Source organism: Plectropomus leopardus, chromosome 4, assembly GCF_026936395.1.
Source record: "Plectropomus leopardus strain MGB_pleo_1.0 chromosome 4, ASM2693639v1, whole genome shotgun sequence".
In the NCBI taxonomy this organism is placed as follows: Eukaryota; Metazoa; Chordata; class Actinopteri; order Perciformes; family Serranidae; genus Plectropomus; species Plectropomus leopardus.
Window position 1 is genome coordinate 17,809,047 of NC_142179.1, and position 20,921 is coordinate 17,829,967.

A 20,921-nucleotide genomic window follows, 5' to 3' on the forward strand; every position below is an offset into this window, starting at 1 on the left:
TCCTCTTCTCATCTTTTTGTTCTCTTCTTTCTTCATCAGCGATGTTATTGGACAGGGGATAAGGGTGGCAAGACTCTGATTGAGTCTGATTGGTCATACTCAGGTCACCTCCTGGTCAGCACTATAACACACACACACACACGTGCACACACACACACACACACACACACACACACACACACACACACACACACACACACACACACACACACACACACACACACACTCACCAGTGTCTTAGCTTTGACTGAGGCTTCAGACTGTGTCCAATCAATTTAGTACTTGGACTGCTGAAGACATGCACTAGTAATCAGTGTAACCATCACTGTGTTTGAACTCTGTCTCTTTGTCTGACTGTTTGATTGGGGTGAGTGTGCTTAAATGAAAGAGAGAGAGAGAGGGAGAGAGGGAGGGAGAGAGAGAGAGAGAGAGAGAGAGAAGGAGATTGAATTCGAGGTCTTTTCTTTGTGTCTTTCTTTTCACCCTGTGGTAGTGGGTGTGTGTTTGCCTGCTCTTCCACTCTTATTGTCGAGGTTGTTACGTGCCTTGTGTTTCAACTGAAAAGACAAGAGTTGGCCTTGAATCCTAAGTTTGCTTCCTCCCTTTTCTCCCCCCTCCTCTCCACTTCTACACCCTCCTCCTCCCCTGCTTCCCCTCCGCCCCACTCCCTGGTTGTATGTAGAGGTTCCCATGGCAACGTTAAGCCCATCCAAAGTGACATTAATGGAGGGGAAGCACGTGGACCTGTCCTGTACAACCTCTGGCGTACCCTCACCTGAGCTGATATGGAACATGGCGTTGGTCTCCAACTATGAGGTCAGGTCACACACACACGCAAACACAACCTCTTATGTTTGGATTGCGCATGTCATTTCACATTACTCAAGTATTCATGGTTTTTGGGCTGAAACAATTAGTCAAACAATTAATTTGTTTTTGTAAACAATTTTTTTATGTGCATTTTGAAGTGTCATATAAGAAAACCTTCATGGAAACTGCAAAATTTGAAACTTGTCAGTTGCGCAGAAGAAGCTTCAGTGCTTGCTTGAGGTGGTTTTTGCCTTATGCTATAAAAGTATATAAAAGTATAGGCATATGGAAATGTCTTTGCAGAATTAACATTTTACTCCTATGACCAATCAGCTGGTCCTGCCATAAGTGTCTTGCCATGCGTTAAATTCTTGCATTTAATGGTCCATTTTTTTGACAGAAAAACATGACACATACTAGCTTACAAAAAAGAACAATTAAATCTTGCCCATTTGAGAAAAAATCCTCAAGACCTGTCTTAGTTTCTGTCTCATGGATGGGTTAGGAAGCCAAGAAACCTGTTTTGTCTTTGGTTTGCAACCTTTACTTCCTCAACTGTTTTTACTGGCAGATTAGAGTCAGAGTCAGTTTTTTCACTCCAAACAATTTTTTGCGACATTTCAGAAGTTAGATTAAAATTTGCCTGATTTGACTAATTTAATACAAACAGATTGTTAGATTGCCAGAGAAAAAACATTTTAATGATTAATTGTTACATGCTGTTAAATGTATACTCTTCAGGCAAAAAACAAGAAAATTAATTATTACATCTGCAGTCCTAAAAGCTTGGAGGTCAGGTATATGTTGTTAGTACACATAGAAAATTTTGTGAAAACTTTTTTATCTTGTAATCAAAGTAGTAAAAATTATCCTAAAGTGAATGATTCCTGCAGGATGTTTGAATTTTTTAATTTGTAATTAAGTTATTACGACCATATTAAAAATGTATACTAGGGCTGCAACTAATTTTTTTTTTTTAATTTTCTTGTTTTGTCCACATCCCAGAGATATTCAGTGTTTCTATAATTTAGACCTGAACAACAGATCATGTCACTAACTTATTAACTATTATATTGCCTTTTGCATAAAGTGCCATGAATGTAATGATTTCGCTTATCAGCTGAATCCAGTGCTGCCATGATTTGTTACTAAATTATTCAACAGGTGCATTATAGAAAATAGCCAAATGTTAATGATGTTATATGGATGTGTTTACTCATGCAGATCTTGACATCAGGCCAGATTTCAGTGCTGCGACTGTTCAACCTGTCGTCATTGGACCACAACAGCAAGATCAGCTGCACGGCTGAGAACATTGTTGGAGAGAAAGAGTCATCACTGCTGCTAGACATACTTTGTACGTTTGCCCTCTGGCAGGTGGCCCTAATTCAGCCTAGATTATTGTGTCAAAGTGTTCATCAGTGCAGAGAATTAAATGCTGCAGAAGACAACTGTTATTTTGTGCATGCTTCAGTAGTTTTACACCTGAATTGCTCTTCGGTCTTATCTTACTTTGTGTCTTTTCTGTTTAGATCTCACAATGTTGCTCTGATACTTTCTGTTCTCTCTGCTACACTCAGTTCCTCCCAAAATCACTAAGCTGAGTGATGCAATCCCTGACCATCACTGGTGCATCCCCTTCAGTGTGGCAGGTACCACAGACATCTACATCATGCCCTTATGTGATTAAAAAAAAATACCAAAACCAATGAAAATCACAGAATCTTTTGTATTGTCTTCGTAACCTTTCCAGGAAACCCAGAGCCGCAGCTACAGTGGTATCTGGATGGTGAAGCGGTGACGGAGGGGATCTACATCATGACCATAATCCATGACATCACAGAGAGAGAGTACCACGGCTGCCTGCAGCTGGACAGCCCCACACACCTCAACAACGGCCGCTACACACTCATGGCTAAAAACCAATATGGGACAGACCAAAAGGAGGTGGAGGCTCACTTCATGCGAAAACCCTGGGACGGTGAGAAGTAACACTAAACAAAGTTGTTTTGGTTTTTTTTAAACTAACTATTAATTTCATCAAAGAGTGTTAAATTGATAAGTGGTCTATAATAGAAAATTAATCAGAAACTATGTTTCTGGTGAATTAATACGTGTAATTATATGTTAAATAACAGCTAAAGATTTTTGTAAATTTTCAGGCGAACATCTCATTTTGGCTGCTGAAATGCAGCAATGTGCTGCTTCATGTCTTGTTTTTCTGCTTATTTGATATAAATATTAAAAGTCAATATTCTTGGTTGTTGGACTGTTGAAAAATAAATTTAGTATATTGTGGTAGGAATTCTTTTACATTTTCTTAAATTGTTTAATAAAATAATTAATTGTTTAATCAATTATTTGAAACTAAATACACTTTGTCATAATGTTTTGTTTTACTTTACTAAACTTGTATAATGATGTAAATTGCAAGTGTTAGGCAGGACTATATGGAAAAAAAATCTAATATATATATATATATATATATATATATATATATATATATATATATATATATATATATATATATATATATATATATATATATATTAACCAAATACCTCAATGATATTACAGTGACATTGTAAAGTTTACTAATGATGCTTTCACAAAATATGCACAATCATATTTTTTATGAATAATCAGCAGTAATATGGATAAAATGACTTAGTGGGTCAAGACAAATACCAGAAAAGCCAGAACAGTCTGTTAAATTCAGAAACGTGCATCATTCAGCCTTTAAAACCAGGAAAGAACAACATTTAATGGTATTAGGATATCCAAAATCTAAGACGATATCTGACGATATCTGATCTCATATCACCATATCGATATATTATTCATTTACTGCCGAGCCCTTGCCTGGATACATACTCTTTTTTTGCTTATAACTGATGAAGAAATCGCAGGGGAAAAACATCACTGCAGTTACAGTTAAATGATCGAGATTGTTGTTTTCAGTTTCTCTCTTTGTTTTTCAGTCTTTATCGTAAACTTGCTACAGAGTCACACATTTACGATTGTCTGAAGATTTTTGAAGCACCATCGTCTCATTGATGCTGTCTCACAGCTTGACTATGACAGCAGACTGCTTTTTTTGCCAGTACAGGGATGCCATATTGGCAAGATACAGTTTTCTACCAGCAGTTATCAGTAGTCACCAAATGTGAAGAAAGAGGCGTTATTATTATTATTTGACTGAACACAGAATGTGGCAGATTTTTGCATATTAAATTATAGTGAGGACACAGATGACATGACAGCTGTACATGGGCATGAAGTATTTTGCGAGGATGTAAAAAGATGGTTGTGTGCAGGATACCTACTGAGGGGTAAAAAGGTAAAAATACTGTCAGCTGCAAAATTATAATGTTTGCTCCAGCTGCTGGGCGGTGCTTCGTTTTGATGGGACTGTTTTTAACATGGCAACAAATGTTCTCATTTTAAAGCTAAACAGTGCATTAAATTATGTTTCTGAAAACATTTGAGGCAAGAAACAATTCATGACATGAATGACGGCTGCTCTCTCTGAAAGAAGCCTTTGATTGGCCAAAGTCTCCAGTCATGGCCTAGATTTGCTAAAACCTAAAACAGTTACTTACTTTTGCTTTGCTTGTTTTTTTGGGCAGTGATGCAAAAAAGAAAAAAGAAAAAAAATTGCCTACACCAGCTTTAATCCAGTGAGCCAAGAAATATTTGATCAAAGTGGATATTTAACCAAATGTAATCTGTTTGTCCTAATGCGCAGGAACGGAGAAGGAGCCTTACTATTATGGTGAGTGAAATTAATAATCATTACTACAAATGTTTTTTGTCAAATCTAAAAGTGTATATCTAACACATCCAGTTAAGAATCATGTTCAGTGTTCATAGTCAGTGTTTTTAGATCTGTGTTTCTTCTGTTTAACATCTCATCACTTTCATCCCCATCAATTAACACAAATTACATTTTAGAAATCTTTCTCTTTCTCTTTTTCCTCTGAAGTTGCTGAGGGTGCGTTACATACCTACACATCCTTGCAGCTAGGGATTAGAGTTGTTGTTTTGTCTTTTCCCACACTGTGGCCCTGATGCTGTATTTTTTTTTTTTTTTTGATGTTGTGCATGTTAAATATATGTTGTATGTTGGTTTGTGTATTGTGTTTGTGTAATGTTTATTTCAACAAGCTCAGAGAGCAGGCATGACTGGCAACATTATTTGTGAAATGCATGTCATATAATTTACAGCTGAAGTATGTTAATATGTGGGACCTAATTTGTCTCTGTTATCTCTTTTTCTCTCTTGCTGTTTCTCTAACACCCCCGCCCTCCTGCAGATCTAACCACAGGTACCGTCACGCCTCTTATCTGCTCACTCACATTCACAAACATTGCTAAGGCCAGACCTGCTAGTTATTGTTGCAAAGTCTTTCAAGCTTGCCTTTCCCACTCAGCACAAATGCAGTTTATAATAACAACTGTGGCACATTTAGCATCTAAAAATTCTCTTAACTTTTGTAGACAAAAGCAGGCTTGTCATTTGTAGCCAGCGATTATCAATTTTGTCGACAGAAATCACAATTTATGTGCTGAGCTTACTAATTAAATGAACAATAGCTCCTTAAGTTGGTTGAAGACACTGTTTTGAGCTGATGATTTAATGTTTCCAGTTGACTGGTTTTAAAATGAGAACACACATATTGTGCTATAACAGTGAGGCTGAAGCTGCATGTATATCCGGGGCCAAAGGTCAGCATCCTCATCAGCTGTTGATGTAGAAAATATGAACATAAAAAACAGAATTATTTTTGTATTGCAGTCTAGAGATAGTCCAAAAATGAAAAATGAAGGTAACGCGAAGGTGCCAAAAACTGCAGTTAATTGAACGGCCACTTGAGGATGGCTCCGAAACAAAGTAAATCCCCGCACACCCCCATTTTCAAATGCTGAACTTTACAGCAAATATACATATTTACAGGCTGGTCTCTATAGCTTATTTCAACATTCATTACAACTGCATAGGGGTGATTTTTTTTTAATGTATCACACGTTTACATTTTATTTCGGCCCAAAGATGTGCTTATTAAGGGTTGGGCTGCTTGAGTGACAGGCGGTCTGTGAGGCATCCTCACAGTTTGTGAGTCATATCCACCCCTTGCTCCTCCACAGCTGCAACCTCTTGTTCAAATTTGGTCACTTCTGGCTCCAAAACACTACTATAGCAACGGCCAAATGCAGAACTCAAGGCTTCAAAACTGCAGTCCACAAACCAGAGGCTTCATCCATTATTTATGCAGTTTATGGGTTAGATGCTCAACTTTTTCAAGTTTCAAACTGCTGTATCAAACTTGCTTTACTTTTAACATTACAAGAGAAAGCTGCAGGAGAGTGAATGCTAATAGAGCTGCAGAAAGGCTAACATTAGCCCTGCCTCAAATAGGCCGATAACAGCAACAGGAAGACACAACAGACCAACTGCTGTGCAGATCAGAGGACAATTCACAAAGTGCAAAATACTAACCAACAATATTCACCTACTGAACAAGCGTTTCCGTGTTAATGAAAGCAGATGGCCAATAAATCATGTTCTAAAAAAGTTTATGATAGTATTACATACAGCACTGTCCTTCACTCTGCCACCAATCACCTCTTGAGTGTCTCTTCTCTATTTATTCCTTTCTTTTTGTCTCCAACAGAGGGCCCCTCGGCAGACCCTCCTGAAGACAGAGTCGCTGTAAGTCACGTATTACTGTTGTCTGTCTCTGTTCCTTTGCCAATTGCTTCAGTCACTTCTTGATGGTTTGTGCCTGTTATTTTCTTTGTATTTGTGTTACCTGTCTAGAAACACCTGAAGTGGATCCATTTTTCTATTCTATCTATTTGTTATAAGTAATTGAAAGAAACCACAATGATACAAGGATACAGCAAAAGAAAGTCTGCCTGTGGTTTATACCTTCTGGTGTGTGTGTTTGTGTGTGTGTATGTGTCTTCAGTATAGTAGTTTTGTGACTCTGTTTTCTTATTGTGCAGGTGTATGTGGTGGTGGGGATCGCTGCTGTCGCCTTCACCGGTTTCCTTCTAATGTTGGTTATTCTCAAATTTGGAGGAAACTCCAAGTTTGGCATCAAAGGTAAGACTCTGTACTGGCAATTTCCATCTTGTGGCGGAGGAAAAACAATACAGAATTAATGTTGTTTGTTGATGTCTAGATCAAAGATTTGGGCTTTTAAAGTAACATGGATGGCTTCATGGATGCATCAAGAAACACATGCCAAGAGTTTTTCCCCAAAACAACAAAATCAAAAACTAAGTCGAATCTGATATCAGTTCCAAATGGACTTGTCTTTTACTGAGGTTAGCAGAAGACAACTGACTCTAACTAGTTAATCTTAAGTAGCATGTGGAGTTATATTTTTGAGGAGGTCTACATCAACTATGCCTGAGCCTTGGAGTCCGTAGCCTATAAATCCAGCTCCAGGTCTTAAATGTGGGAGACTAGGGGCCAGATGTTTAAATGATATGTCGGACAATAACAATGCACACACCTTTTCCCCTACACATAAATAGGTATTTATAAAGAAAGGAATGCTCACTGATTGAATTATTTTTGAAGCCCATATAGCAATCTACAAAATTTTAACTTCGCATTCATAACATTAATTTTAAACTATTTATGATTGATGAATTTCATCACTATTTTTATTAAAATTAAAGCCATCATCTCCCTGTTACTCGTCATTTAATGTTATCCCAAATTGTGAAGTAAGTTTCAATTTAAGCACTATCAGTCACTGGTCATCCTTCTCCTAGTTACTGATAATGATAATTGAGATTTTACTACGATAAAAGTTTGTAGAAACCCGATGAATTATTGGTACGGACACTGCAAATAGCTACAGCAGTGCGTAATGACAGCAGCTCTGTCACCTCGCCGATGCGACACAGCTGGTGAAACTGGCTTTACTGCATTTCTCATTGACAGGTCTAATGAGTTGTGGATCGGGCACAACTACTGATATGCAAACAAATGTTTAAGGGCATTTTTAATCTATTTGTGGCAAACTCTGGGAGTGAACATAAGGCTTGTTGATGTGCACCCAGCCCCACAATGACTGAGATTTGTAAAAGCAAATCAGCTGTATGTGGGTCTTAAATTGGACAGAAATATTGGGTTTACACGATCAATTTCATTTTTTCACACAGTTTTAGTCATGAAACTACACAGACTTTTATGCATCTGGCCTCTGGTCACACTTGTACAATGGTACAATGGTGCGATGGTTATTTCTGCTCAAAAAGTGAAAATCTGGAGCTTAAGTCAAAGATGAAATAGCTACATGTATGGTGTCACGGTTATGAGAATAATTTTATGGGCTTGAGACTCTAAAATTCTTGTTCATGGTTGCACGCTAGATCTCATCTGATATGCAGACCACCATGTGTCCATGAATTCATCTGGTTCAGGTGGAAACAGCTGCTGTTTTAAAGAGACCGGGTCTTGGTGCTACTGGTGAATAACATGCATGTCGACTAAACTGAGCTCCTGTTGTCTCTTTGTCATGTTGATGTTAAACCACTGTGGTAGCCATTGTTGAAGCCCCCTCACAAACACATTGTCTATTTATGTTTGTTTGCCACACAGTTTTCAAAAATAATTTTGAGACAGTTGTGTGACATCAGCAATGGCTACAAGTGTAACTAATCTATTTGCTTTTATTTATCTGACTGACTTACTAGAACTGATTTGTTTTGGTTTTTCTTAACGCTTGTCTGATATTTTCTCATTCTTTGTGAACTAACCGCTGAAAAACAACACTGTTAGTCTTTACTTTTCGACATACATAACAATGGCAATGTTGTTGTCTAAAATGTGGACGTGTTTAATTTGCAGCTAAGAAACTGTAAGCAGATGGACGCTCATATTTTATTTTCTCTGGCTCGTTTTTTTGTCGCAAAAGTAGTTCAAGTTGAGTAGATTTAGCTTTGTGAAAATCCCAAAACACATAAGCTTGGTGTAGGAACTGTTTTCTGAGCCCTTCGTTCAGTTTACTTTAGTTTAGTTCAGTTTGGTTAAAAAAGCACAATGCATTTATGATAAGCAACCCAAGAATTCTACATTCTGAGGAAGTCATTTGGTGCTGTTTACAGATACAGTTGTTTTTGGAATAAATAACTTTTTGGCGGCGCATGAACCATTAGCATTCGATGCAGCGAAGGTCTGCATTTGACATTCAAATTACCAAACCAAAAAGTGAATGCAAACAGCTGTAATGTATGTGTGTTACCCAGTGTATGTGTCTGTACCTGTGTGACTCTGGGTTGCACTGTTGAAGCGCAGTATTTTGGCAGTGATTGATTTATGCCCCCCCAGAGAGGAAGGATGCAAGACGGATGGAGCAGTTAGTATACTATACCGGTCTGTGTGTGTTTATATTTATGCTCTTGTGTGCAGTTTCTTCTTTATTCAGGAGAGGTGAATAAGGTTGTTCTAAACGAAATGGTGTCTCTAATGCCTCTTAGCACCCCCTATGTATTTATATATGCGTGTATGTGTGTTTTCCTGTGCATCTAAGCATTGTTGCATGTGTGCGCGCCTCCGTTCGTGTGTAGGACGTTGGGTCACATTACAGTTTTGCCCTTCTGATTGCTCCCCTTGAGTCCTCATCCTTCTCTCTTTCCACTGTTGACTTCCTCTCCCCATGCGGTCCCCTCTTTATGCTCCACATGCATCCAGATGTATGTGCCCTGCAGCATGTTGACACTGAGTGTGTGGAGATAAAGAGAGACAGAGCGGTGTCGGTATGGACAGCAAAATCAGACGCTCAATTGGAGATCTATGAGTAATCCACAGCAACACAACAGTTGAGCCCACATAACCGCTGTTTGATTGAAACCTCCGCATGTTCCCTGTACCGGACCGCTGACCAAAGTTCACCTCAAAACAGAACTCTTACCACAGATGGCAGCAAACTACCAGTGCTAATAAAAAACAAACAGCACTCCGTCATGGCAATGCAGCTTTCCAAATCATAAACAGGTGCTCCAAGATGCACATGCATGCACACCCCCACACGAGCACAGGCAGTGATGATGATGATGATGATGAACTTGTGATCATAAAGTGTGAAGAGAGCGTGTCAGGCCTTGTACCATATTGAACAGGTGTGCATGAGACTCGGGAGGAATCGCTGCTCGTCTCTTTCTGGCAGATGAGTAAAAAGCTGTGGCTGGTTTACATTATTTATATTGACTGCATTATTCTGCTCCTCTCATCAATAACACATGGGCAACATTTGGTACAGGTTGCTTCTCACAAGCTCTTGACACTCAAAGGATGGATATTTTATATACTGTATATGGTTGCGTGTGTTTTTGTGGTGGCAGAATGTGAGATTAACTATGTGCATACTGACAGTATAGTTAGAGTGACTGCAGACATAACATGGCTGGAATACTGGGAGTCTTGTTTGTCGTTGCTTTTAGACATCTTAAAGAGCTGTATGCAACATTAAGGACATTATTAATGAAGCAGCAAACAACTATTTGCTATGTAGAGATATCGTGGCATAATGGCATCCTGAGAAGGGATGAGGTCCTGCTACCGCTGTGAGTGTTGTTATCCAAGTCTGTTCTTTGTTTTGGTAGCTATAATCCGACCGTGACGGGACCATGGACGGCACAGGTGTAATAATTTGATGACGCGTTGTGTATGTGACCCACCACCAGGAGATTTAAAGGCAGCTAGAAGCACTTAGTAGCTAATTCAAATAAGAACACAAGCCGAAAATGTTCACGCATTGGAAAGACAATGAGGTGCTGGAGCTCCTTACCCTGCAAGCAGAGGACATAATCAACTGCCATATAACAGGGAGAGTAAATGATTGTTATGAAGATGTTAATGTCATTGCTGATGTGTATGTAAGGCTGAGCTGTTGTGTTGAACGTCACGCCTCACTGGGGCGGCATGATGCCGGCATTGTTTTGGTTTTGTATAAAAAAGCAAAGATGGTGGAACTTTGTAGTGGCCGCATTGCGTGATCTCTGTGTAAAAAGGGCTTCTGTTAGGTCTATCACTGTTGCAAATTGCACTGTTGGATTTTCTGCCGGATCAGCCGCCTCCATGTGGAGAGCTGTGTGCTGACAATCCCATTTTAGACTCATTGATATAATCTGAATGTTGCATACAGCTCCTCTAAACCTGAATTATTTGATTTTTTTTTTGGCTCCTTGCGAGCAGTGCAACAAACCGTGAACACAACACTGACATAAAGTCACAGAACGTATGAGCAAACAGATGCCCACATATAAATGCAACAGACAACAACTAACAGTAGCATTCATTTTGAGCCATGTCTGTGGAAACCTGATGTATGCAAGTCCACACACCCTCCTTTTAGCTTGGTTTTGGTCTCCACCAAGTGTTAAAGGAGTCAGTTTCATTTGTGGTACCGACAGTATTGAAAAATCACACATTTTCAAAAACCAGAAACTATTGCGTATCACAGACAAGCCAAGATCCTGCTGTGAAATATTTGTTGGTACTTGTGAACAAAAAACTTTACAGAGAACAGTGAGGTGTGTGTTATCTGGAGTAATCCTTGTGAATCGTTTCTGGATAGGTATGTTGCTTGAATACATGTTCACAGCACAGCCAATCCCAGAGACTCCCAACAGAAACTTCTCTTATACTTTATAGCGGGCGGGACAGTATCGTTTCAAACTAAAACTATCTGATCAATACAACCTTCCATTCAGCAGGAGGAAGCAACTACACCGCTTGACTCTTGGCCCAAAGTAGCACACTAAGGCTGAATTTAAACTAACAAAGTCTGGAGACTTATCCTGGATGAGACCCTTTGCCACAAATTGGCTCACAAGGAGGGTAATCTTGTGAGGATGAAGTGCTCGCAGCTGTTATTTACACTGAAGTGCATGAATGGGTGAAAGATGTTAGTTTTATTTATTCAGGAAGTTTTCGGAATTAAGATTTGAATCAACTTTTTTTTTTTTTGCTAAAGGAAGGGGAAAATTAAATTTCAAAACTCAGAGTGTTCATACCACCAGAAAAAAAGTTTTTGTACATCAGTCTGTGGAGTAAAGCTAAGAAATAGTTTTAATGTGGAGAAAAAACGGGCCAAACATAAACCAGTTTAAAATAGCGTTTAAAAACATGATTTTCACAAGATACGGGGATAAAGTGGGGGTTTGACAATCACCAAGTGTTTACAGGGGTAACTGCTTATTTATTTGGTTTCTTAATATTTATTTTTTCCTAGTTTATCTTCCTCTTTTTTTCTGTGAATAATAATGAAAATTTGTAGATTTCTGATTTTGGGTATGTGGGCCTATGCATATTTGCCATTTCTTCTGCTTTATGTTTTTCACTGTCTATAAAAATTACTTTTTTGTCTGTCTGCTTGTTTGTATAATCATTTCTCTATTTTCTTTTTTACATGTTAAAATCAAATCAAGAGAGATAAAGAAAGAGATAAAGAATAAAGAAATTCAAGCTGTGTGTGAATGTTGAAGACTGCAAAAATGAAAACCGAGAGAAACAGAAAGCACTATAACAGCCTGGCTTAAATAGGCCTGTTGGAGGCCTGACAGTCTCCACAAAATTACACATAAGGACCCTCCAAAACTGACTGCAGACTCCTAGAAGAGAAAGCAGATCAGACAGTGCAGACAAAGAGGGAAGGACACACACTTGAGCTGCATCTATATGTGCCCATGCCCTCGAAGCACCTGCAGGGTGGGAACCATCAACATAAACCTGAGTTCTGATGCAGGAACATGACAGAAATGTCAAAACGGGGAAAAAAGGAGTGATTGAAAGTGAAGTAGTAAATGTGAAGAGGAGAAAGTAAGAAACAGACAGAGAGGAAGATAGAGCGAATGCTAAAATTGACATTTGACAAGAGAGGGAGAAAAGCAGACAGAAAGTCAGCAAAGAAGTGGAGGAAAATAAGACGGAGAGAGGACAGAAATCAGATGTTAAAAATTGAGCGTACGGCAAAGAGGAAAAGAGAAACGGAGAGGAAGAGAAGGAAGTAGAAAGTCCTCCCATGTCCACTTATCAATGATTCATCATCAGCGCAGGTTTCAGTTTTCTCCTTGTTTGGTGGAGCTACACGCTTCCATCTCTCCCTCTCTCTCACATGCACACAGAGCTCCTCACTGCTGATCGATCGATATGACACCCTCAAGGTCAGCAGAGCTTCATTCTGGGCCCGAGGCACTACCGGGCATGCTCAGCGTACCCACCTCCTCCTCCTCCTCCACCTCCTCCTTTTCTTCCTCTCCCTGCAGAAAGGCAGCTTTTGCCTATAGCTCTTGAGTTTTTTTTTGACAAATGCAGCTCCCCCACAAAACTTTTGCAAAGGAAGCAAAAAACTGAATGAGTTGAGACACAAAGTGAAGAGGCTGTTAAAAAAAAGCAATCTATGATTCTGTATTTAGACCGCAGCTGAGTATCTAACACGAATACTTTTAGTGAGCTGACCAAAACATGTCGACACCACTGTAGTATCACTACCACATTCTTTCACTCGTTCTTGGATCATTTCCTGATCATAAATAAAAATATTGGTTATTTCAGAATGTATTTTATTCAGGCAAACTTCTTGTATGGCTGATTTGCATTGATAAAATTAGACATTGAAACATCTGATTACCTTTTTGTGCAGAGAGAGTTTTATAGGTCTAGCCTTTTTTTTTTTACAGAAATATTGTGCAATAGTCCAGTTCATACCTTCTCTTCCTGTCACCTCTCTGTCCCTCTCACAAAACAAGCAGCTTTCTCAACAGGCTTTTTACTCAGCTTTTGACTACGAAGGTCTGACATATTTATATCTTTGCGGTCAAAATAATTCCTCTGCAAATATGTTGGCCTCATGCCGTGCTCTCACAGCAAGCAAGAGTCTCTCTGTCCACAGTGATTCTGTTAAATATGCACTTCTGTAATGTCATTTAAACAAACCACTGTACCTGTTAGCTGTGCGCTTATGTAAACAAACTGCGTAGGTTATCAGCTGTGCACTTGAGATCATAGACTTAAAATCGAAACACATAAAAGATGGGTGATTGCCTGTTTGTCATTTCTACTTCTTAAAGCAGAAAACACACACTTAATATTGTGATATTTACTAGAAATGGCATGCAATATAGCCAACAAAAAGTAGGTAATTACCAGAAACTTTAAGCTCCGGTTTGCGGGTTTGTGGTTCGGGTTTGAGTCATTGATTAATGCACATATGTATGGCTCAGGTGTGGCGTGCCAGCTTTAATAGTGGGCCAGGCGGGTCAGGGTTTTAAAAAACCCTGACCCGCACATAACTTCAGCCCATCATTCTGATGACTCATACGTCCTCAAACCAAAAGGTAATATTTAAGAATAATTGAACCTGCAGGTGGTGCTTGAGGAAAAAACAGTTGATCACCAAACTCAGTAGTATTCATAGTTGTGGCATCATTGATGTTTGCACAAAATTTCATGGCAAGCCATGTGATAGTTGTCAATGTATTTTTGATATTTGATTTTGGCACCCATATTGGAAATTTCTAACACTACCTTGCTGTAAATATCTGTTCTGGCAAACAAACAACTTATTCCTATTGTATTTTGTGTGTATGTGTGTGTGTGTGTGTGTGTGTGTGTGTGCGCGCGCGTGTGTGTGTGTGTGTTACAAAAGCAGACAACAACATCCCTCATGTCCTTTCAGCCAATCATAATCAAGAAGGACACCTTTAAAGGTCAGCTGGTGAGGAAGTTTGAATGATGTCTGCCAGGGTAAAACTGTCTATTTTTACAGGGATGTTTCCTTGGCAACCCTAACAACTTGTTTGAATGTCGGTGGGTTATTTGAGGTGAACGGCCTGAAGCTGTTAGCACAGAGTCACTGAAGCTCTACATTGTAACTAAAGATACTTGAACTGTCATGAAATCTAATCCACTGTCATTATGGGGCTAAAAGTTTGTGCAAAAGAAAACTTTAAATGTTGTACAGCAGTTTTTCTTCAGAGTACTTGAAAACAAAGACATAATAATAAGCTTCAACTCATTTAGCAAAATCCTTCCCTTCAAAAATAAAGTGGAATGATAAATTTAGCTGCACCTGGACAAGAGAACAGACTTGATGTGTTTAACTGAATTGTACCACCTGCATCCTTATAGGAAACTACGGTTTTATGTTTTTATTTTGGTAGCTCTATGAATGTCAATTGCCCATGTTTGTTGCCCCATTTCACCTACTTTTAGCAATGGTTGCCCGGATTCCAGCAATTAACTTGGTTACTACAACTAGCTGTACCAAATGGTTTAAAGCTCAATTGACAACATCGACACTCAAATTCTATATCATCATTTTAATGCTGCGCTTTTTATTTTTGAATGTCTGTTTATTCTGTTTAAACTCCAGATTTCTGCACAGTTGCAGATAAATATTGGACTACCCTGGTATTATTAATATTTAAAGAATTAGATTCCAGTGGTGACTGCGTAGGGTTAGGGTTTTCTCCAACTTGTGTGTTTCAAACATTTTCAAAATCTCCAGAGCATTATAAAGTCCAAAATTCAAAATTTATGCAAAAAAAGATAAATGAACTCATTCGAACTATTCGAACTCATCGAACAAAATATTCTGTTTTAATCCATATCAGCTGGAGTTATGTTTTTTAAAAACAGAAATGTCCCTGCAGTCAAAAACAGTTTGCTCTCTCGCTCTCGGCACACAAAGGGAGACGGGCACCTGTATTTACAAGGCGGTCCCAAAGTACCATAAATTACATACATTCATTTAAGATTACAAAAAGAAGGATCAATTCATTTAATCAAATGAGTCGCTTTATTAAAATTGAGGAGTTTGTTCAAGGACATTTTATCTTTTAGGGTGATGACATTATGAAAAATGACATTCGAAGCTTCATTAAAAAACCTCAAGAGAAGCTCTGAATGTGAAAAAGATGTTCAGCACAGCCCTGACTAACACATTAGTATAACCGATAAGGTTAATAGCTGAGGCTAATAAAAACCCAAGTTGTTATGAACCATAGTTGATTTATACTAGTAAATGCAATGATAGTCACTGTAGCAATCAATACAACTTTAATTTTTAAATTCAAAAACAAGGAAAACTAGACCTTTCGAGCCCCTGCGTCACGCCTCCAGCTCACGACATGCTGGAATATGAGGCACTCGCCCCATGTGATCTCTGGGTGTGGATGGATTGACAAAAAAAGGCCCTGGCTGTGGTGGTGTTTATTATTTCACTTTGTGTCCTGGATCATGTTTTTCAACGAGCAGTTTTGTTTGTTCGCAGATTTTGGTGTTGAGAGCAGGGGGGAGGAAAGACTAAATGCCTATGGCGGATCCTGAGGGCAGTGATTGTTTGAAGTGCTCTGAAAACGAGGAGTGCTCTTTGCCAAAGTGAAACATTGCCTGAAGACCTTGTCTGTGCGCTTGCCTGACTGCAGCTTTTGTTTTTGTAGCTACACATTGCACTTTACATGTGGTTTTTTAAAATAGATTTCTTTTATTTTATTTTTATTGATTTATGGTCTTTAGGTTTTGTTTTGACAATTTTAGTTAGAAAAACACAAAATATCAGTGGTAATATTATTATATTATAGGACCTGGGGACCTTGTTACTCAGAATTTGTTCATTACAAACTTAGTGTCTTTACTGATGTCAGACACATTGTCTTGCTGTGTTTGGGGATAGTTGGATATTTATCTGATGCTGCAGCAATATTAAAAAAAAAAGTTTTAAATTTTCTGCCATCTATGTTTCTTCAAAGTGTCTCGATTGTGCAAAACTTGCAAAATCTGTTTCACTGGCACTATAGAAATGTTTCAGGCCCTGAAAATAGGTTTAAAAATGTACAAAACATAAAATATTGACATTTTTTTGAAGTGTGAAAAAGTCACTTCTCTACTTACTGTTTTAGGCTAAACACTGCTCACTGCGCTGACATAGGTCTTTGCTTCAAGGAATAAAACTTGGCAGCTGTTTTTGAAATGTCACATTTCTGCAGAAAGTGGTTTCTGAATGAATGGAATCTAGCTGAAATAGTCCTTTCCTAGCCTTTAAAACTGATTTTCATTTATTTTTTTGAGACCCGCTTGTGAGAGAGAGGGAACAATCAAAAGCATCTATGGTTTATTGTGAAAAGGGAAAGTGGTGGTGCACAGAGATCATGAACATAGTGACCATTGGTTTGTCTCTCTCTCCTACCATCAGGGAGTCCATTTTGCAGCTGTTCATCACTTCCTGTCTCGCACTGGTCAGCCTGACCTTTACAAATGGAGTGGTGAGAAATTAGATAGTTGAAACTGGGAGTGCAGTGTGGGAAAAGGACATTTTGTGTATGCACAATTTGTGCAGGGCACAGATGAAAATTACAGAGCGGCTTAGTAGTTAGAATTTGTTTCCATTTTGAAATACGAGGGCTTTTTAAATTTGATTACTCTCCACTTCAAAAAGGAAGCACTTTGAAATGTGCAGTGTGACCTCGTTTGATTTTTCCATCGATGACCCCCATGCATATCAGAGAACATAAATGGACTTTTAATGGTCATACGAGAAAACCATAGGGTCATGAAGCTTACACGGCACATGCACCATCTACATATTTATCTACATATTAAGGACATTTCAGATACCAAAGTCTGGGATGTGAGGTTTTATGGCGGCAGCTTTAACTTATTAATGGAAATCATTGCCTTAATGTTATTTTCAGATGGCTGAGCTTAGACTAAACTAGAAAAAAAGGTTTGAGTGCCATGTAATTGCTACATAAACATGACATAATTTGCCACAAAATGAGGGCTCATATTAATTTGTTGGAAAGTGTTTCGTTAAAGAAACTGTTCTGCTGTTGCTCAAGTGTGTCTTGATATTGTCTTAGCAGCACAATTATTATCATTGGTGCCACTGTTTCCTCCAAACACCACTTAACTCTGTGATGCACCAAACCAAGAAAACCATTTTTATCAGCAGATCATTGTAATTCAAAACAAACATGTTGTTTACATGGAGGTCATCGCTTTTATAATATCATACATTGCTGCTAACAAAAGCGAGAACAAGACTTTCATTTACCACATGCATAAATATATGAGACAGGCAGAGACTTGAACTGTTCATGACACTATCAGCTGCTATTCCATCCATATTCCACCACACAACAGAAACAAAACTCTGCAAATCCCTCACAATAAAATGAAATGGTCTGGCACACACTCTGTGTGCAAAGCATTTTTGTTGTGTTTGTCAGAGGTGGATTCATTGTTACAAGTGTCATGTCTTAGTCAAGATGTCCGAAGTCAAGTCTGAGTCCTAAACTTTGTGTTTCAAGTCATTTTGGGCCATCTACAACTGTAATGCCATTTTGAATTTATATAACTTTAAAATACATTTAAAAAATCATCATGTTTACTTTGGAGTTTGACAGAATGTTATCAAATGTTAATCTACATTAAGCAAAACTTTAAATGCAACACTTCTGTTTCCACTCCCAATTTTCAAAGGTTGAATTTAAAGATCTAATGCTTTCGTTTATGCACACAAATGACTTTTCTCTTGTTAAAATCGGTGTTAGTGAACACTTCACTTCTGTTTTCCTGAAATAACCCATCCACCTGACAGGTGTGGCATATCAAGAAGCTGATTAAACAGCACTGATATTACACAGGTGTGCCTTTGGATGGTGACAAAAAAAGACCACTGTTGTGACCAAACTTAATCGGCCACAATATAATGGAGACACACCCTGGCAATTAAATGTGCAGTTCGATCTTGAAAAAGATATTCATCAGAACTTCACATGACTAGCACTATGCATTTTTTAGTTACCGATATGCCAAAGCACTAGTGGTTGAGTAAATGTACCAAGTTCACTGGTATTAAGCAAGACCATAATGCTCAATTCAGTTTCATACTTTTTGGGGGGGTTCTACTGGAACATGCTTTAATGTTTAAAAAACACTTTTCCTCACTCTGTGCTGGAACGCCTCAATTCATCCTCTGTCAGAAACACTCTCCATATTAGTGCTCGTCTCTTGAAGCCCTGCTCCTAAAAAAGTCCATTTGGCATCCATATCTGCACAGTCATTGCAGCATGGCAGTACTTTCTACTTTTTTTGTGTCAAAAATCACCAATAAAAGCTTTTACACTAAAGGTTTCACAACCAGATATGTTTAAGCAGGGATATGATCCAAAATTGGGGGGAAGTTAACAAAATCAGCAACCAAGATGTTTCACCTGACTTAAGCGCACAAGTACATGTAGCAGTGCAGGCTTCATTAGATGAATATTTGCAGTAGCTTGCCTGCAGATGAGCAAATAAAGACCTGACATCAGAAACACAGGCAACAGAGTATTCAGAGTGGTCTGGAGACAAAAGTTTGTGCTCGCAGGGAATACGTATATACATATTTACCTCATTATTTGACCCCCCCACCACCACCACCACTCCAAGCATTTAATTGCCAGTCAGACGAGAAAGAGAAACAGGTGAGAGCAACTGCGGATGGCAATCCTAACTTATAATAGTCCTCCTTCTACCCTCTCTGTCCTCTCTCGATCACTCTCACACACACTCAGCGGCACTAAGTCTTACTAAGTCATTTCAGGTGTCGTGGTTGATTAGCATATATGAAAATGATTATAATAACCTCCCCACTAGGTCCCGTCTGCTCCCAACAAAGCTTTGAATATTTGCGGATAATTACCACTGAAGCCTTACAGCCCCTAAAATGGTATTTTGGACATCCCTAAATGTGAAAATACAACACTGTAACATTATGCATATGAAAGAAAAAAGTAAAACATAATAGGTCCTCTCTAAAGGGTCCTCTTCCACGTTTTCTTAAGTGCTCAGATTCAAGATTCAAGTCATCAGACCAAGTCATGCGAGTCCACACTGCAAATTGTGTATGCAGACATTTATGCTTTGTGTACGTGTACATTATGTCAGTGTTATTTTCTTTCCCCCCATAGACAGTATGACGGTGTGTTGTTGTTCAAGGTCCTGCTGGTCGCTCAGTAAATGTCACTGCTGCCAACGAGTGTGTACATGCTGCATCAATGTGGGTTTTTTTCTGGCAGTACAGTGAATGTCTGTATGATCGGGTCTATGTTAATGAGGCTTTAGATATCGATCAACACCTAGTCCTGCTGCACTCAGGCAGATACTCAAGCGACCAGGCGACACACACACACACACACACACACACACACACACACACACACACACACACACACACACACACACACACACACACACACACACACACACACACACACAAGGCCCCAGTTTTCTCTGAATATGTATGAGAGTTGGCAAAGATGCATGCCAATATCATTTACTGTGTCTGGCTGCTTTTGTGTTGTATATTTGTAGAGCATTTTCTGCACAGCAGGGAAGGAGATAAAAGAGGAGGGGGCGAGAAAGAGAGTGCAGCAGCACTACTGAGTGATTGTGAGCAGCACTATAACAGATAGAGGTTTATTGATTGATCAATTGATCGTTTGCCTGTCCAGACTGAGCCAGGATGCCTCAGTCCTCTCGGCCCTGCCTTCCCATCATTGCCAAATGCTAAGTTCAGCAGCTCTGGTCTGCAGTGTGTGTGTGTGTGTGTGTGTGTGTGGAGGGGAGATGGGTGATGGGTTCAGATGGGCAGTGGGTCGGTAGATGTGTGAAGGATGATGAAACAATAACATCATTTTTTTGTTTTTATTCTCTCTCCATCCTACTTGATGCAAGAGAATAAGGGGAAAAAATCTTGGGAAAATGAGAAATAGAAAGAAGGACTTCTGTGAATAAATGAGTTCTTTGTGGTTTTCCTCATACATAAGTACACATTCATACCTGCATAATGTCTCACAAAGTCTTCTAAAATCGCCTTTATACTACAGCACATGTGCTGAAAGGTCAAGACACATCAAACCAGTTAGATTTATCACTGGTTCTTAAATCCCATTCCATACACACAACCAAACCAGAAGCAGTACCAAGCTGACCTGCCCAGAAAACTAATACAACATATTTCCTGAGATTATTATTTCCATGTTGATCAAGCAGACGGATGTTGCACAGAATTTAAAAAAAGAAAGACAAAAAGCATCTTTTT

At 38.9% G+C, this 20,921-nt stretch overlaps 2 protein-coding genes across 3 annotated transcripts in view; one reads left to right on the forward strand and one right to left on the reverse strand.

Annotated features, from left to right (window-relative positions):
* The window catches only part of LOC121944766 (solute carrier family 28 member 3-like), a 100,987-nt gene that overhangs the window by 42,381 nt on the left and 37,685 nt on the right, over positions 1–20,921 (reverse strand). The gene's annotated exons all lie outside the window — the stretch shown is intronic.
* Positions 1–20,921, forward strand: part of ntrk2a (neurotrophic tyrosine kinase, receptor, type 2a) — a 108,835-nt gene that overhangs the window by 21,795 nt on the left and 66,119 nt on the right. For both annotated transcript variants that reach the window (XM_088076674.1, XM_088076675.1), the window contains exons 6-12: positions 683–816; positions 2,035–2,167; positions 2,391–2,462; positions 2,564–2,791; positions 4,559–4,585; positions 6,486–6,523; positions 6,820–6,919. In XM_088076674.1, the coding sequence (XP_087932800.1) occupies positions 683–816; positions 2,035–2,167; positions 2,391–2,462; positions 2,564–2,791; positions 4,559–4,585; positions 6,486–6,523; positions 6,820–6,919 (732 nt within the window). The remainder of the gene's footprint in view (positions 1–682; positions 817–2,034; positions 2,168–2,390; positions 2,463–2,563; positions 2,792–4,558; positions 4,586–6,485; positions 6,524–6,819; positions 6,920–20,921) is intronic.